Source organism: Leucopleurus acutus (assembly GCF_964270905.1).
Source record: "Leucopleurus acutus genome assembly, chromosome: 6".
NCBI classification, from domain to species: Eukaryota; Metazoa; Chordata; class Mammalia; order Artiodactyla; family Delphinidae; genus Leucopleurus; species Leucopleurus acutus.
Window position 1 is genome coordinate 63,309,146 of NC_139149.1, and position 26,102 is coordinate 63,335,247.

Below are 26,102 nucleotides of genomic sequence, written 5' to 3' on the forward strand. Positions count from 1 at the left end.
TTAGGTGCTCCTATGTTGGGTGTATATATATTTACAATTGTTATTTTTTTGGTTGGATCGATCCCTTTATCATTATGTAATATCCTTCTTTCTCTCTTTTTGTTTTAAAGTCTATTTTGTCTGTTGTAAGTATTGCTACCCTGGCTTTCTTTTCATATTCATTTGCATGGAATGCCTTTTTCATACCCTCACTTTCAGTCTGTGTGTGTCTTTAGATCTGAAGTGAGCCTCTTGTAGGCAGCATATATATGGGTCTTGGCTTTTTTTCTACTCAGCCATTCTATATCTTTTGAACGGAGTATTTAAAGTAATTATTGATAGGTATGTACTTATTGCCATTTTGTTCATTGTTTTGGGGGTGTTTTTGGTGGTTCTTTTTCTGTTTTTTTGTTTCTTCTTTTGCTCTTCTTCCTTGTGATCTGATGATTATCTTTAGTGTTATTTTGGATTCCTATCTCTTTTTTGTGTGTGTATCTATTAAAGAGTTTTGGTTTGTGGTAACCGTGAGGTTTATATATAGCAATCATATATACTTGGTTATTTTAAGTTCAAATGCATTTTAACAATCCTGCGTTTTTACACCCTCCCCCATGTTCACTGTTTGTGACATCATATTTTACATTCTTTTGTGGATGCACGCTTATTGTGGATACAGATGATTTTTCCTACTTTTGTCTTTTAACCTTCCTACTAGCTTTATAAGCAGTTGATCCATTACCTTTACTGTATATTTTGCCTGTGCCAATGAGATTTTTCCTTTTGTTCTTTTCTTTTTAATAAATTTATTTATTTAATTTTGGCTGTGTTGGGTCTTCGTTGCACGCTGGCTTTCTCTAGTTGTGGAGGGTGGGGGCTACTCTTTGTTGTGGTGCGCAGGCTTCTCATTGCAGTGGCTTCTCTTGTCGCAGAGCATGGGCACTAGGTGTGTGGGCTTCAGTAGTTGCATCACGCGGGCTCAGTAGTTGTGGCTTGCGGGCTCTAGTGCGCAGGCTTAATAGTTGTGGCACACAGGCTTAGTTGCTCCGCGGCATGTGGTATCTTCTTGGACCAGGGCTTGAACCCGTGTCCCCTGCATTGGCAGTTGGATTCTTAACCACTGTGCCACTAGGGAAGCCCCTCCTTTTGTACTTTTAGTATTTATTTTTCTTCTTTTTTTCCTTTTTTATTTCTGGCTATGCTGTGTGGCATGTAGGATCTTAGTTCCCCAACTAGGGATTGAACCCATACCCCCTGCAGTGGAAGCACAGAGTCTTAACCACTGCACCACCAGGGACGTCCCAGTACTTTTCATATTTCTAGTTGTGGCCTTTCATTTTCTGCTTAGAGAAGTCCCTTTAACATTTCTTATAAAGGGGTTTCATGGTGCTGAACTCCTTTAGCTTTTGCTTGTTTGTAAAGTTTTTAGTCTCTCCTTCAAATCTGAATGAAATCCTTCCCAGGGAGGTATTCTTGGTCTAGGTTTTTCTCTTTTATTTCTTTAAATATATCGTGCCACTTCCTTCTGGCCTGCAGAGTTTCTGCTGAAAAGTCAGCTGATAGCTTTATGGGAGTTCCCTTGTCAGTAATTTGTTGCTTTCCCCTAGCTGTTTTTAATATTCTCTCTTTATCTTTAATTTTTGCCATTTTAATTACAGTGTGTCTTGGTGTAGTCCTCTTTGGGTTGATCCTGTTTGGGACTATCTGTGCTTCCTGAACCTGAATGTTTGTTTCCTTTCCCAGATTAGGGAAGTTTTCAGCTATTATGTCTTCAACTATGTTCTCTGCCCCTTTCTCTCTTCTGGGACACCTATAATGAGATGTTAGCACACTTGACGTTCTAGAGGTCTCTTAAACTATACTCATTTTTTAAAAAATTATTTTTTCTTTTTTCTATTAAGCTTAGGTGATTTCCACTGCTCTGTTTTCCAGTTTGCTGATCTGTTCCTCTGTATCATGTAGTCTGCTGTGGATTTGAGTGTATTTTAAAATCTTGGTTATTGTATTCTTCATCTCCGGTTCTTTATGTTTTCCATCTCTTTGTTAAACTTTTCACTGTGTTCATCCATTCTTCTCCTGAGTTCTTTGAGCATATATATGATCATTACCTTGGACTCTACTGGGGAGATTGCTTATTTCCACTTTGCTTAGTTCTTCTTTTGGGGTTTTGATTTGTTCTTTTGTTTGGAACATATTCCCTGTTTCCTTTATCTGCCTCATTCCTGGTGTGTCTGGCTCTGTGGCCTGGGGAATCCTGGGGCTGGCGCTTGTTCACTGTGGGCGGGTCTGGGCCTGGTCTGGTGGTGGTAGTGGCCGGTTCCCTGGGCAGCTGACTGTGGGGCTGGGGGGGTCTTGGATGCCTGCCCACTGGTGGGCGAATAAGCCCCAAGTGCTAATATGCTAGAGGGAGGACTCCAGAATGGCACTTTCCCGTACTGTTGTTTTCATACTGTAGAATGAGCTCCCCAAAATGTCTGCACCAGTATCTGTCCCCAGGGGGAGTCCCAGTTGCCTCCTGCCTCTCCCGGGAGGCTTGCCAAGATCAGCAAGCGGGTCTGACCCAGGCTCCTTTCAAATTACTGCCTGTGTGCTGGGACTAAGAGTGTGTGAGATTTTGCACGCACCCTTTGAGAGTGGAGTCTCTGTTTCCTCCAACTCTCCCATACGCAGGCCCCACTGGCTTTCAATGCCAGCCATTCTGGGGCCTCATCTTCCCAGTGCAGGACCCCAGGCTAGGAAGTCCGGTGTGGGCCTCAAACCCCTCACTCCTTGGGGAGAACTTCTCCATGGATTCCTTTATCGTTCTGTTTGTGGGTTGCCTGTCTGAGGATGTGGGTTTTGAGTGTACCATGTCTCTGCCTCTTCTACCAATCATTTGGTTCCTTCTTTATATCTTTAGTTGTGGAAAACCTTTTCTGCATCTTCAGGTGATTCTCATAGATCGTCGCTCTGTAAATAGTTATAATCTTGGTGTGCCTGTGGGCGGAGGTGAGCCCAGGGTCTTCCTACTCTGCCATCTTGGCCATGCCCCTCTTTTCATTCTTTTAACATTGAACTCTCTTTTGAATTATTCAAATTAATTCTATGGTCCCTCTGCTGCTTTTGTACATGTTTGTCTTGTGTGATCCTCACAATTACCCATTTATAGATTAGTAACTGAAGCTCATAGACACTTGCCAGGTAATAGTCACTTGTTACCTAGTAAGAGTAGAGCTTAGATTTGAGTCCAGACCTTTTCTCTCAAGTCTAGAGCTTTTTCCTTTATACTATACTGATATAACCAAGTCGTATTCATTTTTTCTTCGCAATCTTTCTCACATTCACTTTGTGCACTAAACAGGTATTTATCAGTCATTTGTGTTCTAGGTGCTTAGGTTGTATCAGTAAACAAAATGGACAAAGGTTTTGCCCTCATGGAGCTTATGTTCTAATGAGTGAAATGGGTAATTATTTATTATGTTCAGTTAAATTGTTAAGTCTCTTAGAAGGTGGTAAGTGCTGTGGAAAAAAGAAAAAGTGGAGCAGAGTAAGGAGGTAGGTTCAGATTTTAAACAGGATGTTCTTGGAGAACATGGCATTTGAACAGATATTTGAAGATGACAGAATTTAGCTGTATTCATATCTAATTAAATGAGTATTCCAGGCAGAAGAATAGTCACGTGAAGTTTCAAAGGGATGAGGAGATGGCTAAAGAGTATCCAACTGATTTAGAGTGCAGGCACCCTAAGGGGAGGCACACATGTGTCATATTAGGAGGGTAACAATGAGACTGGTGTAGCTGGAGTGAAGTCATAACCTCCTACCCCCAACCACTGTTTAAAGTCTGTACCTTTAAAATCTCAGCTTCTAATTTACCTGTCTCTTCTGTTCTAGGCAAGGTCTCTTATTCACATCACATTTTCTAACTTCCACACCTTTTCTTGTGCCATTCTCTAAAAAACCTTTGCTTATTTGACACCAGGCTTCAGGGTTTATTGTTTTGGCGATCTTTTCTTTTTGTTTTTGAGAATTGAGGGGAGGGCACTCTGGGTCTGTTACCTCTTCCCTGTGATTTCTCACATTATGAACAGTAACTCTTAAAAGAAAAATACTGTTAAGTATCATGCAATGTAACATCTAGGCGTAGAGCCTTACTTCATTTAAATCAGTTGGATACTCTTTAGCCATCTCCTCACCCCTTTGAAACTTCACCTACCCAAGTTTGTTGGTGATTTATTCAGTGTTTTCTGTGTACTAAGCACTGAGGAGGATTAGAACATAGTTTTTGCCTTCTGGGACTTGCAGTTCTACTAAGGAAGAGTGATGTGTATTTTATTACTGCAAGGTGCTAAGTGCTATAACAGATGTATGAGAGGGAAACGGTGACTGGTACAGCAGTGGAAGGGCAGCTTCATTTCAAAGAAACATAGATTCGAAGAATTGGAAGAGTATTATTCTATGTCACAATGGAAAAATTCTTATATCTGAGGGTGAAAACATTGATGAGAAGATTTGGATGATCATAGAATATATTCCCAGTTTTTCCCCATTTTAAAGAATGCTATGATAACCTTTTTACAATTAAATCCTTAAGAATTTTTTTAAGGCACATTTTTAAAAAGGGCTTAGCATTGGAACACATGATTCATTTACTTTGTTGGCAGAACCAAAAATAAAGGACAACTGCTTGTTTGGACTTAATTTTGACCAAAAATAAAGAATTGGACATGATTGGAATCCTAGGAGAAATACTGCTGTTGTATTTGAGCTGATTTCTATTGTATAATTTAAGAAAGCAGCTTTCTAGAAATTCAGATAAAAGGAAATTTTATGTTTTGGCCTGAGTTGCTAATGGGAAACCAAATAATGACCATAGGAAGCCTAGGAAACTGTTCTTTACCCTGCCTGGGCCTCTGAGGCGATGAGAAGGAGAGAGAGCTGAGGCGACTAGCTTAGATATGCCAATTTAAACCGCTTATTGTTATCAGTAAATAATGTATACTCCACACTTACTCAGTTGGCTCATACTTACCGTTTGGACACATCCCTCTATATGAGGTGATACACTTTAAGGATTATAGTCTTAGCAGTTTCCTTTTTCTCCCAACATATTATTTTGAAAAAATTTAAACATATTGCAAAATTGAAATCATAGCTTGATAGTTAAGGAGTGTTGGAGCCAGAAGACCAAGATTTAAATCCTAGGTTTATCGTATGCTGTTTATGTGACCCTGGACAGTTACTGACTCTCAACCTGTTTTCTCATGATTTAAATAGAGATAATAACACGTATATCACTGGATTGATGTGAGAAGTAAATGAGATAATGATTGGAAAATGCTTAGCTTTATTTTACAGCATTATGCAATACTGTTACTGTTGCAGTAAACTGTGTAGAAAGGAGTAATAAGAATCCTGTGCTGAAATAGTTTCTGAAGGTGGAAGCATGACAAGAAGTGGGAAGTCGTCAGTGGAAACCATGGCATTTTAATAGCAAGAACAAATTTCTAATAAATATCACCTTATGCATTAGGGAGGAAAGGAAGAACCAGAAGAGTAAAGAGCATCAGCAGTTTCGCATACTACATAGTAGGCTGTTGGTCAGTATCATGCACATGTTGGTCACCCTTACATTATTTCTCATTTTGCAACTCTTCTCAGTTGCTCTTAGGAGTCACGGCCCACTGCTGCCTCTACTTGGTATGTGGCCTTGGTGACCGCATATATTGGAATGTGAATAAACATATTATTGTCCGAAAGACAAATTATTTGATAAATCGTTCTCTTAATTTTTATGCTTTGTAAATGTATTAACTAGGAAATTTCCATAACAGGTCAACTTTCCAAAATTTGGATCAGAAAATACTGTCTCCGTGTAGCTCTTGTTCCCCCCTTCCAGGATAATCCTTTGTAAAATTTGGATATAGATCTGTCCACCACCTCTGTCATGTAACCAAATCTCCATTTCCTGTTATCCCTTTTCTCTGTCTTCCACAAGGTGAGTGCCCCCACTTTGTCTTCTTGCTGCCCTGTTCTGTTACAAAGCTCTACTCAGGTCAATCCTATCCTATAGTGCAGTGAGTTTAAAGTTTTAATTTTTTTCCCCTTCCTCCATATCCAGTCCCTCTTGATTTTGATAGAGTTTGGGTGAGAGCAGCTTGATTTTAAATCATTTACATTATTGTTGACTATATTCCCCACACTGTACGTTTCATACCTGTGACTCATTTATTTTGTAACTAGAAATTTGTACCTCTTAATCTCCCTCATCTATTTCTCTCATCCCTCCACCCACCTCCCCTCTGACAACCACCTGTTTGTTCTCTGTACCTGTGACACTGTTGCTATGACTTTGTTCATTTGTTTTGTCTTTTAGATTCCTACATGTAGGTGAAATCATACAGTGTTTGTCTTTCTCTCTTACTTATTTCACTTAGTATAATACCCTCTAGGTCTGTACATGTTGTCGCAAATGACAAGATTTCATTCTTTTTTGTGGCTGGGTTATATTCGATTATACATGTGTCAGTCACGTCTTTGTAGGTTGCTTCCATATCTTGGCTATTGTAAATAATGGTGCAATCAACAGAAGGGTGCATATCTCTTTTCAAATTAGTGTTTTCATTTTCTTTGGATAAATACCCAGGAGTGGAATAGCTGGAGCATATGGTAGTTCTATTTTTAATTTTTTGAGGAACTTCCACATTGTTTTCCACCAACACTGCATGAGGGTTCCCTTTTCTCCACATCAGGACTCTGCTTTTAAAGTGAGCACCCAGGGCTTCCCTGGTGGCGCATTGGTTAAGGATCCGCCTGCCAATGCAGGGGACACAGGTTTGAGCCCTGGTCTGGGAAGATCCCCCATGCCCCGGAGCAGCTAAGCCCTTGCACCACAACTACTGAGCCTGTGCTCTAGAGCCCGTGAGCCACAACTACTGAGCCTGCGTGCCACAACTACTGAAGCCCGTGCTCCGCAACAAGAGGAGCTACCGCGATGAGAAGCCTGCGCACCTCGACAAAGAGTAGACCCTGCTCGCCACAACTAGAGAAAGCCCGCCCGCAGCAATGAAGACCCAACACAACCAAAAATAAATTAAAGTGAGCACCCAAGGTGATATTTATACTCCCAAGAAGTTTGAGAACCTCTGTGGTTGTGACTGGGTCCTGATTTTAATATTTCCTTTTCTCTCCCCCCAAACTTTGTGGGGTTCATTTTTTTCTGTGAGTTTTCCAGAAGCAAAGGTAATAATCCCAACTACCTGTCATTTAAGGTAGAAGTGGCTGCTGCTTATTATTATTGTGATTATTTTAAGTAAAAAAAAACATTTGTTACAGCTAGAATGCTATGTATATCAAGCAGACGTGGACTTCAGTCTTAGCCTTTTTAGGGTCTTGTCAAGAATATTGAGTTGTCCCCTGGAAGACAACTTGTTCCCTAAGAAAGGGAACTCAGAGGCTTGGTTTTCATGGTAAAATGACATACAGATTTTTAGAGACATTCATATTCTCTTGTTCAGTTTTATAGTTTTCACAAAAATGAAAGGCTGTATCAGAAATGGCCTTTGGTGGCTTACAGGTTGGTCAGTAGTTGTGATAAAGTTCCTCTTCCAATTACTAGCAAACAGGAGGGAGCAATGAAAGTTAAGTAACAGTTTCACAGTTGGTTGTAGAGAAATTCTGGAATTGATTACCTAAATTGCCACATTGATTAGTTTACAGGTGGACACTGGAGAAAACAAATTATGAAATTTAAAGTATAGGTCAGGGAGCACATATGGTCAAGGGAAGTATACATTCTTGTTCTTTGTCCTTTGCTAAGATAACTACCTGATACTGATTTGGGCTGTTTTCCTCATTACATAGACCAACACATGAGGGTGAACAATAGAATGGTTGTGCCTTTCCAGGCCTTCAGAATGGCAGATACCAAGTTTGTGTGAGTGTGTGCATGCGTACATGCCTACCCTAGCACAAAATATTTGGAATATGTATGACTATAAGTATGAATGACTAATAGTCTGTATTTCCATTTTCAAAGAGATTATTCAAACAATAATGAATTTCCAATTGGTAGAATTTGGTAGGGTGTAAGACAAATTTGGGGGTCAGGGAACGTCCCCGAGAAGCCTGCAGTGAGTAATGAGTGCCAGATTATTCTGCCAAGGGGTAAGGCTGGCCTTGCTTTATTTATCCCAGTCCTCCCTTCTTTTCCAACTCTTTGTGCCTCTGTCTATAAGATTTTTTTCCCCCATACCTGTATATTCCTTTTTCTTCCATTCATTAATTCATTGTGAGTATAATAGGAATTGGACCTTGGGGACACAACTTTTGACCCTTGAATTCAGGTTTTAAAAACTTTCTTCACAGTACCAGATTCTTGTAAACTATAAAGAGTTGACTGTAGGAAATTAAATATGTATTTGATATGCTGTATGTTTGAAGCTGACTCATTTGTAATGGAATTCTATCATTAAAAAAAACCCCAAAACTTGTAGAGATCGCTAAGTAACCCAACAATGGGTTTTATAACGAACCATTGTGGAATTTCTGTATGTATGTGAAAGAAACAATTGTCCTTTTGGAACAGAGAGAAACTGCACTGAGACTCAAGGGCTGAGCAGCGTATTTGCTTCAGGTTCAGAGTTGTGGTAATCATAGTCCTTTAGTTCATGGCATTTGCCTATGAACAAATGTGAGGCCTCTTTTTATTTTTATTTCCTCAATCTCTGGTTTCTAATCCCATCTCCCCCCCTCCCATGGGCACCCATGAATGTTCTTAAATACATGTGTATGTGTTTTATAAAATATGCAGTATTATTTAGTGTGTATATTTTTATTTGCTTAAATTGTATTATGCTGTAGATGATATTGTTTCTCCTTTTGTGTTCACTACTATTTAAAAAAATCTCTTCATGTTTCTGTATATATATCTATCTCCCTCTCTGCTTCTGATTGCTGCATAGTGTGTCAGGGAATTTACTTACCACTCATCCAATCGTTTAGTGATGCCTCCAGCTACTCTTACAAATAATGCTCCAGAGAATATATCACACATGTTTCCTTATGGAACTGTGTGTGAATTCCTCCCAAATGTATACCCAGGAGCTGTATAGTTGGGCCATAGAAATGCCATTACCTATGAAAAGTTAGCACACCATTGCTCTGTGGAGTGGTTTACCAGTAATGCTTTTCTGTTTCTCTTTTCCATGTTCTTGCTGACAACTTTCTGCATCTAAAGTCTTATATTTTATCCATTTTACACTATTACATTGGACAAAATTAGAAAATTGATTGACTTATTACACGGAAGGGCCACATTTTTATTATGGCAACTAGAGTTTTAATTTAGGGGATATTGAGGGAAGATTGAAATTCCTGTTGAAGTTCACAGAGTTGCATGATAATGTCCAGGTTTTGCAAGGAGAAGCACACTGTTGTCTTGTTGGGCATGGATGTTATCTTGTTGACCTGTCCAGAAACCTGATCTTGTTAGGGTCCCGGAATCAATCGTAGTAAAGTAGTTTGACTTGTGTTAACTACCTTCACTAGTGACCAAAGTTAGAGTGCCAGTAGACAAACTCATGATGAAAAAATAAAATTGTCAAGCCTCCTGGACATTTTAGTTGGCCAGTTTTTCTCTGTAGGAAATAAAGTATAGTTAGAAGAGTTAGTGAGTTTTATATCAGGGCAAGGGGAAATATTCTATGATTCAGATGTTTGATAGTGTCAAGCTTTCAGAGCCTGATGACATTTATCTTTTTTCTAAGTCAAATTTTTTAACAGTCTTAGAACTGCAAGGTTTGTTGTAGCAGTGTAAATTAAGTGGTGATTATCTATCCATGTCTTCTGTTTGAGTTTTTCTATTCTTTTTTTTGTAAAGGGGCTTTCTTTTATAGTACACATAAATTATTACACTTATAACTAAGATACTTGGATTAACAACTATTTGAAAGGGGATTAGTTGCACTGTTAGATTGAGACAATAAGCATTGTAAATAGTTGTATGGGAGTTTTGCTACTTAGTTTTTAGAAATAATTTTGTAGGACCTGTAGACTAGATGTGACCATGGTTTTAAATGTATTTTAAAGCATACACATTTTAAATTAAATTTAGAATTAAACAGTATTCTGCAGATTTCTCCCCTTATTAGGCCTTTATATTTCTAATGGGAACTCAGCTTCAATTTTTTTTTTTTTTTTTTTTTTTGTGGTACGCGGGCCTCTCACTATTGTGGCCTCTCCCGTTGCGGAGCACAGGCTCCGGACATGCAGGCTCAGCGGCCATGGCTCACGGGCCCAGCCGCTCTGCAGCATGTGGGATCTTCCCGGACCGGGACACGAACCTGTGTCCCCTGCATTGGCAGGCAGACTCTCAACCACTGCGCCACCAGGGAAGCCCTCAGCTTCAATTTTTTTAGATAAAATAAGCTAGTAGGAAGATTGTTTCATTTATAGGTAGTTTTTGGTAGCATATCTTTTCAGGGAAATATTCATTTTATTTAGCAGATCTTGGTATCTTTCTCATCACTTTTATTTTTTACTTCACTTTCGTGATTTCCTTTGGATTATTTGGGTCTTAAAGTAATTAAACACATTATCAGATAATGAGGATTCTAATTAGCACCAAAAATTCCTGGAAAGATCAAAAAAAAGTTTTTTTTAAACTTCTACAGATTATAATACATATGGAATTAATTTGAATTTAACTGATACTGAGCTTTGTTAGTAGAAATCCAGCATTGGGGCTTAAGTTTCATACTTCAGTTTTTATTTTTCAAAAGCTCTGAGATCATACGATCTTTTTCTCATTGTTTAAATTAGAAAATATAGATAACAGTTTGGTTTTTTATCTGAACTGAGCAGTGAAGTATCTTGTATTAGAATTTTGATTTTTGGAATTATATTGGAAAAATATATATTTTTTAGTTATCAGCTAGCTGAACTTTTTTTATTGCTAACCCCAAATAAAAGTAGCTCAAAGCATATTTTCCTTTTCTTTATTTCCCATTGAAAACTATCATGATTAGAAATAGTAATGATAGTAACTATGCATTTATATCGGGATGCTTGCAACATGTAATAGTGCTTAGAAAAATATTGATGTGATGAAGAAGAGGTTCCTTTAAATTACTAGTAGAGGAATAGTAATCTGACTTAATCTAGTTTGTACAGAGACTTAAAAATGAAAATTTCCCATTTTAAGAATAAAGAAAGGAACTCTCTGGTTTTGATAAAGATAATGTTAAATCTAAAATTTCAGTTAAAAATTGTGCAAAAATCAGCACTGGGAAATGCAGAATACTGAGTATGTATAGCATGGGAGAATACTGCCACCTTGTGTACGTGTGGTGCTATTTTAATGTCTCCTTTTTCTTTTGTTATGCTAGCTAATACAATGTGCTTTTTCACTATTTGATACTGTGGTCAGATGTGTAAATGTGTAAAACATGGACTTGTGTGTGTGTGTGTGTGTGTGTGTGTGTGTGTAGTAAAATCAATCCAGCTTTTCTTGTTTCTTGGAGGGGGGCGGGGGAGTCTTATATCTTGAAGACATTAAATTTGTAGTTAGCGCTAAGAATTGGAAAGTGTGAGAGATCGATCAGTTTGGTTAGTTGATTTCTGTGGATAGTTGAGAATTGAATTCTTCTGTTTGAATATTATGGAAAGTTGGTGATTCTTTGATCATTCTTCATTGCGGTGCTTGTAGTGCTTTGGAATCTTTATGCTTAATGGCAGAATTCATTATCCTATAGATAAAGGGAGTACAAAGCATTGGGTATCCTAATACAACCAGATTCCTTGATTCTTAAATGTTTTCCTTTAGGTCAAGTGCAGAAGAATGACTATAATAATAACATGTAATAGTGCTTAGAAAAATATTAATGTGATGAAGAAGAGGTTCCTTTAAATCATTTTAACTACCTGAGAGCATGACTTAGTGGGTTTCGAATATTACCTTTCTGAAGAGAAAGAATGACAAGACTGGGAGTTCACTTTCTGATGCTCACAACTAACTTAGCACTGTAATCATGAGTATTTCTCTAGGCACACATTTTTTCATCTGAAAAATGAGCAGTTGAACTGGATGGTTTCTAAGGACCTTTTTAGTTTTAGAATTCTATAACCGTGTAAAGTTTTACTCTAATTTTTAAAATGTTAATGCTATAAAATGCCCTTCAGTGTACTCATTACATTCTTCTATATAAGAAGTTATTTTAAAGTTTAATGTAATCACATAGTTAAGTTTAACTGTCATAGAAAATATTAGTAATTTGAAGGGATACATGTATATAAAAGTTTAAAACCAGAAGCCTAGGAAATTTGCCTACGTTTTATTTAATGTGTGGGGTACTTTGAAAATAACAGAAGATTGGTTTGGGGGTAATCTAGATTTTAACTACATACTACTTAAGCAACATAACATTGTTTTTTTGAGGCACAAATGCATTACAAATGCCCGTATTTCAACTTCTGGGAAGCCTCCAAAAGTTGGTATAAATATGGTAAGGCCTATATCATAGGCAGAATTTTCTGATTGAGATGAAAAGAAAGAAAAAAGGTACCTTAGCCTACAGTTATAAACTTGGAAGTTCTTTAAGATATTACCCAACTGAAAATTTAAGTTCCAGAGTCTTGAGTATGTAAATCTCTTCATTTTTCAGTGTACAGCAGCAGATATTTCCTGCTTATTACCTTGATTCATTTTTCTCATGAAATGTTAAGAGTGAACACATGTAATCACGTTTACTATGAGGCCATCTGGGAATAATTTTTTAAAATTCTAAGCATAATTTTAAGGAAAATGATTCTCATTGTTAAGCTGTATAAACCTGCCAGATTCAGCATCTGTACTGAAATAATTTCCCATGCTTAGTGATTGTAATACCAAGGCAAAATGACTATATTGGTATTTTTGCATTTATTTTGTATAATATGAAACTACTCTTTTATAGAGTACAGACTTCATGGCAAATGTTTAAATTCACTAATAAAATTCATTGTATATACAAAAATGTATGCACATATTATAAAGTATTAAGTAAAAATGTTAAATGTACATATTCTCATGTAAATTATTATGGAAACATAATAAAAATAAAATATTAAGTAAATTATATTCATAAAAGTGAAGAGAATATAATCAAGAAAAAAGCAAAGTGGACAATAACCTAATCTGTTTTTACAAAGTATAAACTTAAGAAAACAAGTGCAGGCCTCTATAAAAACCCAAAAGGACGGGGTTTGGAGAACTTCTAGGTCAGTGAACACGTGGAGATTTGGTCAGAGTTTCGGGCCTGGAGAGGGCACGGACGCTCTGTGCCCCTCCCCCATGCCTTGCCTTATGCATCTCTACCATTGGATGTTCATCTGTATCCTTTATCATAACTTGTAATAAACTGCTAAACGAAAAAGAGGACAGCAATACTAACAACAACAGAGAAACATTCTGCATGATAAGAAGCCATCTCTTGGCTGGCAACGACCCAAATATTCTACCCCTGGGAAGCCTGTTTTGCATTTGCAGCAAGGGGGCATTGAGGTAACAGTACACTACAAGCCAGAGGGAGTGGGGAGGGAAGTTTAGGAGTTGAGGAAAGAAGTTTAAGAGCATGAGGAGATCTCAGAGACCAGTGGAATAAAGGCCTTTTGCATATGAAGATCAGGTGACAAGTTAACTGCCAGCCTCCAAAGCAATACGCTTTTTCATGCCTTGTGGCTCACAGGGTCTTGGTGCTCCGGCCGGGTTTCAGGCCTGAGCCTCTGCGGTGGGAGAGCCAAGTTCAGGACAGTGGTCCACCAGAGACCTCCTGGCCCCCTGTAATATCAAACAGTAAAGCTTTCCCAGAGATCTCCATCTCAACACTAAGACCCAGCTCCACTCAAAGACCAGCAAGCTACAGTGCTGGACACCCTATGCCAAACAGTTAGCAAGACAGGAACACAACCCTAACCATTAGCAGAAAGGCTGCCTAAAATCATAATAAGTTTAGAGACACCCTAACACACAACACCGGATGTGGTGCTGCCCACCAGAAGGACAAGATCCAGCTTCATCCACCAGAACACAGCCACCAGTCCCCTCCACCAGGAAGCCTACACAACCTACTGGACCAACCTTACCCACTGGGGGCAGACACCAAAAACAACGGGAACTGCGAACCTGCAGCCTGCGAAAAGGAGACCCCAAACACAGTAAGTTAAGCAAAATGAAAAGACAGAGAAATACACAGCAGGTGAAGGAGCAAGCCCACCAGACCAAACAAATGAAGAGGAAATAAGCAGTCTACATGAAAAAGAATTCAGAGAAATGATAGTAAAGATGATCCAAAATCTTGGAAATAGAATGGAGAAAATACAAAAAATGTTTAACAAGGACCTTGAAGAACTAAAAAGCAAACAAACAATGATGAACAACACAATAAATGAAATTAAAAATTCTCTAGAAGGAATCAATAGCAGAATAACTGAGGCAGAAGAAGGGAGAAGTGACCTGGAAGATAAAATAGTGGAAATAACTACCACAAAGCAGAATAAAGAAAAAAGAATGAAAAGAATTGAGGACAGTCTCAGAGACCTCTGGGACAACATTAAATGCACCAACATTCGAATTATAGAGGTCCCAGAAGAAGAAGAGAGAAAAAAAAGGGACTGAGAAAATATTTGAAAAGATTATAGTTGAAAACTTCCCTAATATGGTAAAGGAAATAGTCAATCAAGTCCAGGAAGTGCAGAGTCCCATACAGGATAAATCCAAGGAGAAACATGCCAAGACACATATTAATCAAACTATCAAAAATTAAACACAAAGGAGGGCTTCCCTGGTGGCGCAGTGGTTGAGAGTCCACCTGCTGATGCAGGGGACATGGGTTCGTGCCCCAGTCGGGAAGATCCCACATGCAGCGGAGTGGCTGCGCCCATGAGCCATGGCCGCTGAGCTTGCGTGTCCAGAGGCTGTGCTCCACAACGGGAGAGGCCACAACAGTGAGAGGCCCGCGTACCACAAAAAACAAAAACACAAAGGAAAAATATTAAAAGCAGCAAGGGAAAAGCAACAAATAACATACAAGGGAATCCCCAAGGTTAACAGCTGATCTTTCAGGAGAAACTCTGCAAGCCAGAAGGGAGTGGCAGGACATATTTAAAGTGATGAAAGGGAAAGACCTACAACCAAGATTACTCTACCTAGCAAGGATCTCATTCAGATTCGACGGAGAAATTAAAACCTTTACAGACAAGCAAAAGCTAAGAGAATTCAGCACCACCAAACCAGCTTTACACAAATGCTAAAGGAACTTCTCTAAGTGGGAAACACAAGAGAAGGAAAAGACCTTCAATAACAAACTCAAAACAATTAACAAAATGGTAATAGGAACATACATATGGATAATTACCTTAAATGTAAATGGATTAAACACTCCAACCAAAAGACATAGACTGGTTGAATGGATACAAAAACAAGACCCGTATATATGCTGCCTACAAGAGACCCACTTCAGACCTAGGGACACATACAGACTGAAAGTGAGGGGATGGAAAAAGATATTCCATGCAAATGGAAATCAAAAGAAAGCTGGAGTAGCAATTCTCATATCAGACAAAATAGACTTTAAAATAAAGACTATTACAAGAGACAGAGAAGGACACTACATAATGATGAAGGGATCAATACAAGAATATATAACAATTGTAAATATGCACCCAACATAGGAGCACCTCAATACATAAGGCAAATGCTACCAGCCATAAAAGGGGAAATCGACAGTAACACAATCATAGTAGGGGATTTTAACACCCCACTTTCACCAATGGACAGATCATCCAAAATGAAAATAAGGAAACACAAGCTTTAAATGACACATTAAACAAGATGGACTTAATTGATACTTACAGGACATTGCATCCAAAAACAACAGAATACACTTTCTTCTCGAGTGCTCATGGAACATTCTCCAGGATAGATCATTTCTTGGATCATAAATCAAGCCTTGATAAATGTAAGAAAATTGAAATCGTATCAAGTATCTTTTCTGACCACAACGTTATGAGACTAGATATCAATTACAGGAAAAAAATCTGTAAAAAATACAAACACATGGAGGCTAAACAGTACACTATGGGATGCAGCAAAAGCAGTTCTAAGTGGGAAGTTTATAGCAGTACAGTCCTACCTCAAGAAACAGGAAACATCTTAAATAAACAACCTAACCTTACACCTAAAGCAATTAGAGAAAGAAGAACAAAAAACCCCCAAAGTTAGCAGAAGTAAAGAAATCATAAAGATCAGAGCAGAAACAAATGAAAAAGAAATGAAGGCAATGATAGCAAAGATCAATAAAACTAAAAGCTGGTTCTTTGAGAAGATAAAAAAAATTGATAAACCATTAGCCAGACTCATCAAGAAAAAAAGGGAGAAGACTCAAATCAATAGAATTAGAAATGAAAAAGGAGAAGTAACAACAGACACTGCAGAAATACAAAGGATCATGAGAGATTACTACAAGCAACTATATGCCAATAAAATGGAGAATGTGGAAGAAATGGACAAATCTTTAGAAAAGCACAACCTTCCGAGACTGAACCAGGAAAAAATAGAAAATATAAACAGACCAATCGGAAGCACTGAAATAGATACTGGGATAAAAAATCTTCCAAAAAAAAAAGCCCCAGGACCAGATGGCTTCACAGGTGAATTCTATCAAATATTTAAAGAAGCGCTAACACCCATCCTTCTCAAACTCTTCCAAAATATAGCAGAGGGAGGAACACTCCCAAATTCATTCTACGAGTCCACCATCACCCTGATACCAAAACCAGACAAAGATGTCACAAAGAAAGAAAACTACAGGCCAATATCACTGATGAACATAGATGCAAAAATCCTCAACAAAACACTAGCAAACAGAATCTAACAGCATTTTAAAAGGATCATACATCATGATCAAGTGGGGTTTATCCCAGGAATGCAGGGATTCTTCAATATATGCAAATCAGTCAATGTGATACACCATATTAACAAATTACAGGAGAAAATCCATATGATCATCTCAATAGATGCAGAAAGAGCTTTTGACAAAATTCAACACCCATTTATGATAAAGACCCTCCAGAATGTAGGCAGAGAGGGAACTCACCTCAACATAATAAAGGCCATATATGAGAAACCCACGGCCAACGTCTTTCTCAGTGGTGAAAAACTGAAATCATTTCCACTAAGATCAGGAACAAGACAAGGTTGCCCACTCTCACCACTATTATTCAACATAGTTTTGGAAGTTTTAGCCACAGCAGTCATAGGAGAAAAAGAAATAAAAGGAATCCAAATTGGAAAAGAAGAAGTAAAGTTGTCACTGCAGATGACATGACACTGTACATAGAGAATCCCAAAGACGCTACCAGAAAACTACTAGAGCTAATCATGAACTTGGTAAAGTAGCAGGATACAAATTTAATGCACAGAAATCTCTTGCATTCCTATACACTAATGATTGAAAAATCTGAAAGAGAAATTAAGGAAACACTCCCATTTACCATTACAACAAAAAGAATAAAATACCTAGGAATAAACCTACCTAAGGAGACAAACGACCTGTATGCAGAAAACTATAAGACATGGATGAAAGAAATTAATGACGATATAAACAGATGGAGAGATATACCATGTTCTTGTATTGGAAGAATCAACATTGTGAAAATGACTGTACTACCCAAAACAATCTACAGATTCAGTGCAATCCCTATCAAACTACCAGTGGCATTTTTCACAGAACTAGAACAAAAACTTTCACAGTTTGTATGTAAACACAAAAGACCCCAAGAAAGAAACACAAAGCTAGAGGAATCAGGCTCCCTGACTTCAGACTATACTACAAAGCTACAGTAATCCAGACAGTACGGTACTGGCACAAATACAGAAATATAGATCAATGGAACAGGAGAGAAAGCCCAGAGATAAACCCACGCACATATGGTCACCTTATCTTTGATAAAGGAGGCAAGAGTATACAATGGGCACAGTGTATACTTTTTTTTGTTTTTTTAAATTAATTGATTTATTTATGGCTGTGTTGGGTCTTTGTTGCTGTGCGTGGGCTTTTTCTAGTTGTGGCGAATGGGGGCTACTCTTTGTTGTGGTGCACGGGCTTCTCATTGTGGTGGCTTCTCTTTGTTGTGGAGCACGGGCTTGAGATGTGCGGGCTCAGTAGTTGTGGCTTGCAGGCTCTAGAGCAAGGGGTCAGTAGTTGTGGTGTAGAACTTAGTTGCTCTGCGGCATGTGGGATCTTCCTGGACCAGGGCCCGAACCCGTATCCCCTGCATTGGCAGGCGGATTCTTAACCACTGTGTCTCCAGTATACAATGGAGAAAAGACAACCTCTTCCGTAAGTGGTGCTGGGGAAACTGGACAGCTGCATGTAAAAGAATGAAGTTAGGGCTTCCCTGGTGGCACAGTGTTTGAGAGTCTGCCTGCCGATGCAGGGGACACAGGTTCGTGCCCCGGTCCGGGAAGATCTCACATGCCGCGGAGCAGCTGGGCCCGTGAGCCATGGCCGCTGAGCCTGCGCGTCCGGAGCCTGTGCTCTGCAACGGGAGAGGCCACAACTGTGAGAGGCCCGCGTACAGCAAAAAAAAAAAAAAAAAAAAAAAAAAAAGAATGAAGTTAGAACACTGCCTAACACCATACACAAAAATAAACTCAAAATGGATTAAAGACCTAAATGTAAGGCCAGAGACTATAAAACTCTTAGAGGAAAACATAGGCAGAACACTTTATGACATAAATCACAGCAAGATCCTTTTTGACCCACCTCCTAGAGAAATGGAAATAAAAACAAAAATAAACAAATGGGATTTAATGAAGCTTAAAAACTTTTGCACAGCAAAGGAAATCATAAAGAAGACCAAAAGAAAACCCTCAGAATGGGAGAAAATATTTGCAAATGAAGCAACTGACAAAGGATTAATCTCCAAAATATACAAGCAGCTCATGCAGCTCAATATCAAAAAAACAAACAACCCAATCCAAAAATGGGCAGAAGACCTAAATAGACATTTTTCCAAAGAACATATACAGATTGCCAACAAACACATGAAAGGATGCTCAACATCACTAATCATTAGAGAAATGCAAATCAAAAGTACAATAATGTATCACCTCACACCACTCAGAATGGCCATCATCAAAAAATCTGCAAACAGTGAATGCTGGAGAGGGTGTTGAGAAAAGGGAACCCTGTTGCACTGTTGGTGGGAATGTAAATTGATACAACCACTATGGAGAGCTGTATGGAGGTTCCTTAAAAAACTAAAAATAGAACTACCATACGACCCAGCAATCCCATTACTGGGCATATACCTTGAGAAAACCATAAAAAATTAAAAAGAGTCATGTACCACAATGTTCATTGCAGCTCCATTTACAATAGCCAGGACATGGATGCAACCTAAGTGTCCCATCTACAGATGAATGGATAAAGAAGATGTGGCACATATATACAATGGAGTATTACTCAGCTATAAAAAGAAACGAAATTGAGTTATTTGTAGTGAGGTGGATGGGCCTAGAGTCTGTCATACTGAGTGAAGTAAGTGAGAAAGAGAAAAACATACCATATGCTAACACATACATATGGAATCTAAAAAAAATTAAAGGTTCTAATGAACCTAGGGGCAGGACAGGGACACAGACATAGAGAATGGACTTGAGGTCACGGGGAGAGGGAAGGGTTAGCTGGGAAGAAGTGAGATAGTAGCATTGACATATATACACTACCAAATGTAAAATAGGTAGCTAGTGGGAAGCAGCCGCATAGCAAAGGGAGATCAGCTCGGTGCTTTGTGTCCAGCTAAAGGGGTGGGATAGGGAGTAGGGAGTACAGAGACACAAGAGGGAGGAGATATGGGGATATATGTATATATATAGCTGATTCACTTTGTTATACAGCAGCAAGTAACACAGCATTGTAATTCAATTATACTCCAATAAAGATGTGGAAAAAAAAATAAAACAAGTGGATTAGTGGCATGTCATTAGTCATGAGATTTTTCTGTAGAGATTTTTTCCAAAAGCTGTCTTTCAATACCTCCCTCTATAGTGAGGTAGAATTGTGAAATAAGAAAATATTGACTGATAGCTTATAACAGGCTCATCTACAAATCTAATCTCTGGATTTGTTACTCTTTAAGATGTTTTTGAGGGCTTCCCTGGTGGCTCAGTTGTTTAGAATCTGCCTGCCAATGCAGGGCTTACGAGTTCAATCCCTGGTCAGGGAAGATCCTACATGCGGCAGAGCAACTAAGCCCGTGTGCCACAACTACTCTGCCCGTGCGTCACAAATACTGAAGCCTGCACGCCCTAGAGCCCGTGCTGCACAAAAAGAGAAGCCACCGCAATGAGAAGCCTGTGCACTGCAACGAAGAGTAGCCCCCGCTCACCACAACTAGAGAAAGCCCACACGCAGCAACAAAGACCCAATGCGGCAATAAATAAATAAATAGATCAATCGATCGATCAAGATGTATTTGAACAATATGTTTTTGTACAGGAAATATAGTTTTTATTGTTAGCAAACTCTAATTTTAAAGAGAGCATTCCTAGTTTCTTTTTAATTTTATGTATAGATGGGTATTTCATTACATAATTAATGACTGTATTTGGTTCATTTGTATCGTGTTAGTGTTCTACTTGTTTGAAAAGCCCTTGAACTGGAAGAAGATTTATGGTTGTAATAAAAAATTTGCTTGCTGGTCAGTAGTCATTTTCTTCCTTGAGAATTATGGAGAATTAGAACACTTTTTATTTTTTATTTATTCAGTTGTTTCTTTGGCTGTGTTGGGTCTTCGTTGCTGCACGTGGGCTTTCTCTGGTTGAGGCGAGCAGGGGCTACTCTTCATTGCGGTGCGTGGGCTTCTCACTGTGGTGGCTTCTCTTGCTGAACTCTGGCTCTAGGCATGAGGGCTTCAGTAGTTGTGGCACGTGGGCTCAGTAGTTGTGGCTCACAGGCTCTAGAGCACAGGCTCAGTAGTTTTGGCGCACGGACTTAGTTGCTCCGTGGCATGTGGGATCTTCCCGGACCCAGGCACGAACCCGTGTCCCCTGCATCAGCAGGCGGACTCTCAACTGCTGCGCCACCAGGGAAGCCCTGGCAGGTGGATTTTTAACCACTCTGCCACCAGGGAATCCCTGGAACACTTTTTAATAGTACATCTTTGTTTATTTTGAAATTTCGTTAAAAAATTGAGGTAAAATTGACGTGTAACATTATACTAGTTTTAGGTGTACAGCTTAGTGATTCTAATTTGTGTATATTGTGAATTTTTCACCATAATAAGTCTAGTTAACATTCATCAGCACACATAGTTACAGAGTTCTTCTTTATGATGTATTTTCAAGTATTTTCATCATAAACTACAGTCATTGAATTTGCAGTAAGAAGATTCACCATCAGTTTATTTCAGTGGCCCAAGTATACTAGGGCACCATGCTAAAATATGTATTAAATGCTGACACAGTAGTTCGGTGTGGTTGCTTATTGTGTTCTGCATGGGTCCAAACCAATCTAATTCTTTTGTAATGTGTAAAATTGAATGAGTGAGTGACTGATTTTGATGAAAACGATTTTTAAAACTATGAAATACTGGCATTTTGGAAATTAAAGATAACATTGTTTTGGAACATTGAAAACTGCTATGGTCATTAACTGTTATGTTAATGTTAATATGTAGATCAAGGTAGTTGTTGGCATTTACATGGAAGTTAAAGGATTTAGAATGTTTGTAAACCCAGTGTTCAGATTTTTAATCTACTTTATTGAAAGTGCCTGCTACTGGTATTGTCAATGCTAGTGAACCTACTTTGTAAATTGGTCTTTTTCATTCTAGTGGAAGATTAATAATTGCGATTTTTCTAATATATGAAAAAACTTGTTTCCTGTTAAGTGAATTTTTTTTCCAGTTTTATTTATTTATTTATTTATTTTTTAAACATCTTTATTGAGGTATAATTGCTTTACAATGGTGTGTTAGTTTCTGCTTTACTGTTCAGTGAATTTTATTTTAGTTGCAAAATATTTTAGGCTGTCATATAATATAAACTCAATAACATGCAAAATGAAGCATGTTTGTACTCTAAGAATATTTTTCTCCTTCTTCTTCCTTTTTCCTTTGAATGCATTAAATTTAGTGGTTGTAGCCCTTTGTGAAGCAGGTGCTGCTCATCAGAGTGATTCTATATTTAGCAATATTAATGTATAGACATTTTAATGTATATTCATTTTATTTAAAGCAACATAATATTAGTGGAATAAGGTCTTCTGTTAAATGATTGTGAAAGTTAATAGTCAATGATACAGTGTTCAGTTTTGAGATGTTTAGTATAGATCTCATTTATGTGTATTTTTCTGCTTATTAGGCAAGAAGTTATGAAATGGAATGGATGGGGATATAATGATTCCAGGTTCTTCTTCAATAAGAAAGGACAAGTTGAGTTGACTGGGAAAAGGTAACTGTTTTTTTCTTTGTTTTATTCCTTTTATTTCTCTTTCTCTGAAAAATTTTAAACGTAAATATAATGTTAAATAATAGACATACATAAAAAATAGAATAATAGAATGACTCCCCCCTTGATTTAAAAGTTATTAACATTTTGCCATAATTGCTTTTCTTTTTCTGTTATGTATCAAATTCTGACATTGTCATGTCACTTCTAAATATTTATATATGTATCCCTTAAAAAATAAGGACCTAATATAACCAATCATATAATACTATTATCATACTCCCCCAAATAACAGAAATTTTATATCTGATTATTCACATTCACATTTCTCTGTCTAAATAATATCATTCTATAGGTAGTTTGAATAGGATCCAAAAAGGTTTGCAGTTACCCACCATCTAATCCGCATGACATTGGCTTGTTCAAAGTAACTCTTTGTTTAAGACTGGAAGTATAATTTTGGTTGGGTTATTATGGAAGGTGAACATTATGGAAGGTCCTTGTGAATATAAATAGTATTTTTAAAATTAGTTTTCTGAGGTATATTAAAGAAGAAGTGATGAAGAGAGATCAGTCATTTGTGTGGTAACTTTCACATTCTGAAATATTTTTGGTAATAATGTTGATATGAATTCTAAAGAATATTTGTATTGTTACTGTTCCAGATGTAGACAGAATTGTAAAATGAGTTCTTAATTGATTTTAAGTAACACTGACCCTGCTGAAGCTGGTGTTTTGGGTTTGTCTATTGAATTTTGATATAACTTGGAAGGACAGTGAGTACAAATACAAAATTTTTAAATGTGGCTCTAAAAATAAATTAAAAATTGAGACTAGGTAAAAATTGGATTAGGTATATCATGAATCTGTTCCAGTATTTCACTTTGACTTCATATCTATTAGCATTAATATACTTGTTTTTAAAACAAGTATATGGTATATCAGTATACTGAAATACCAGCAAGAAAAGTTTTCTTTGGAGAAATTCTTTTTCTTTACAACATAACCATTCCATTTTTGTTTTTAACTTAAACGTACTTCGTACCTGAAAAAAAACCTCAGGAATGGTAATTAGTAACTAATTTTAATGAAGGTGTGAAGGTGTACAATTTACATTTGCTTTTTAATAGGAAAAATAATTATCTGCATTCTCATTCCCATTCTTTAGTGTGACTGGACAGCATGTTGGTGGAGGCTTAGTTGAGAAATTGTGTAATTCAGGTAGAAGGAATTTCTAATTAAAATTAAATTTACCAGTGTTCTAAACATTGAGTGTTTTATGTTTTAAATAGAATAATGTCTAATACAGTAGAAACTTGTCATGTAGAGATTGGCTTTACAGAATCTTCAGGGGGGAAAAAGTGAATCTTCTGAACTTAGAAAACCAACTTTCTCTCTTCTTAGATACTGTCTTCGTTTCTCTCTTTCTCTCTCTCTGGACCTTGAAGTTATAGCATCTTTGTTTTATGTGAGGGGGCAAATAGGCACTTGTGCACTGTGCCATTGAAAGCATAAGATACCTACTGTCTTCTGTAGGGTACTGTAGGCTATCGATTTGTTTATGTTAGCAGTGTATGTGTGTGAAGTGAATGATTAGTCATAGGAAGTGTCACAATTATTTATACCTTAGTGTATGAACCCTTATACCATGGGTTTAGAATCTGGCTCTTATTTTGGGTGTTCTGGCACTTGGCTTGCCAATTTTCCCAGAGAGGATCAGATTGTAGGTGGCTGATACATGTGTGACACTCATAAGATACTAAAAGAAAATTAGAACCCCAGTGTGTTCACTTATGATTAGATTATTTCTTTTTTAGGATGTAGAACACTTGTTAATGCCCTTCCTGATATTAAGATAGGTAGAAAATAAAATTTGTAATTTATATATTGTTTGGAGAGCATAAATTCAGAGCAAAGGGAATTCAGTGGTCTTGAGAGAGATTTTTATCCAGGTTGTAGTAGAATTCGAGAATTTTTCCATTGACTTTAGACTTTGGAAGATTACTGCTGCTGCCCCTACAACCAGAATGGATTTCTTAAAGGCCTCATTTCTTTGCACTGTTGACTGCCGAGTCCAAGTCCAGTGGGGGAGAGGGGAAGAGAACAAGGGTACGTCTGACTGGCAGAGCCTGCAAGGGTAACCTTTGCTTCCTACTGAATTATCCATTATCCAGAGGGTAATTCTGCAAACACAGAATTGGAATTTAAATGTTCTAGGATTAAATATGTTATACATAAACTATTTAATAACTGAAACCAAATAACTAAATAATATTCACTTCTCATTTTGGTGCTTCCAGAAGCACCATTATCTTGCCACAGACAGGATAATAAACTGAATTGAATTGGATCATAGCTTTCTCTATATCTAGTCTAGTTTCCTAGGGCTAATGATTGAATTAGTAGATTTCTCTGATTTTTTTTATCAGAAAACATTTAGAAATATTATTTAAGATAATAATAGCTATTACTTATTGAGCTCCTACTGAGTTATCTTAAAATAACCCTAAGTGGGTAGTGATATGTTCTTAGAAATAATCAGGAGATTGAGGATGAGAGAGGTTAAGTAGCTTACTTGAGGTCAGCTGTGCAGTGGGAAATTGTGATTAAAAAACAAGTGTTTTAAGCTTCATTTTTGTGCTCGTTCTATTATACTGTGCTAATGAGGTACCATACTCATCCATTGTATTGATTTTATTCTCTTTCCAGTCTCTGGAAGCACTTTACAGGAGCCTTCTACACTCTATACACCGGTACAGTAGAGTTAGTCATATTGTAAAAAGTTAACCTATGACAAAAGTTCCTATTGCTCCAGAGGAACATGAAGGGCAGAAGCGTAAGAAGGTTGTGATATTCCTAAAAGAGAAAATGGAATTTGTGACTAGAAAGGATGAGTACAAGAAAACAATATGAATTCACCATGTTGTATAAATAATATTAGATTTTAAGGCCAGTTTTTGAAATTCTTTGTAAAGACTTTCTATTCCAGCATTGTAGTGGACTGAACAAATATAGACCCTTTGCCCTCTATAACCAGGTAGAAAACATGGATAACATACTACAAGAAAGAAATAATAACAGAGCTGGAAAGAAAGAAAGGGAAATCCTTAGGTGCCAGAAACTAAGAGTGACTCTCAGTGAAAATTTATGGGGGGGTTCCCCTATTTTTGATCCACGGAACATTGAAAAGGTAGAAAATTTTTATGAGTAAATGTGGTTGGTTGTCTGTATATATTTTGGGGAGGGTAACTTTGGCATTTCAAACCCAACCATTAAATTAGAAGCAGTTATAAGCTATTAACAGATGTCAGGGAAAAATCATAAGTTTTTCCCTGAGCACAGTCTGTTTTCTGAACAGACTTGTAATTTGTCAGTTTATAAATCCCTAGGTTTATAATCTTGCAATTCTTATTCCTCCTAGATATAGATGAATTGAGTCCTCCTAGGTTTAAGCAGCAGAAGGCAGTACTTCAGAGCTAATGCTATATAGATTTCTATAAATTAAAAATTTTGAAAAGTGTCATTATTCTTTGACTTTAAAAGCGTTATACATTAGTTGGTGCTTTCAAGGCACAAGTTAGTGATTAGGTAGAGAGAATTTGTTTGGGTTTGTTGTACTTTGTATTTTCAGTGGCATAATTTTTAAAGTTTTACC

General features: G+C 37.5%; 1 protein-coding gene across 1 annotated transcript in view; it reads left to right on the top strand.

Moving 5' to 3' along the window:
• The window catches only part of AGPS (alkylglycerone phosphate synthase), a 137,417-nt gene that overhangs the window by 13,490 nt on the left and 97,825 nt on the right, over window positions 1-26,102 (top strand). The window contains exon 2 of the mRNA XM_082841178.1: window positions 22,361-22,450. Within this exon, the coding sequence (XP_082697304.1) occupies window positions 22,361-22,450 (90 nt within the window). The remainder of the gene's footprint in view (window positions 1-22,360; window positions 22,451-26,102) is intronic.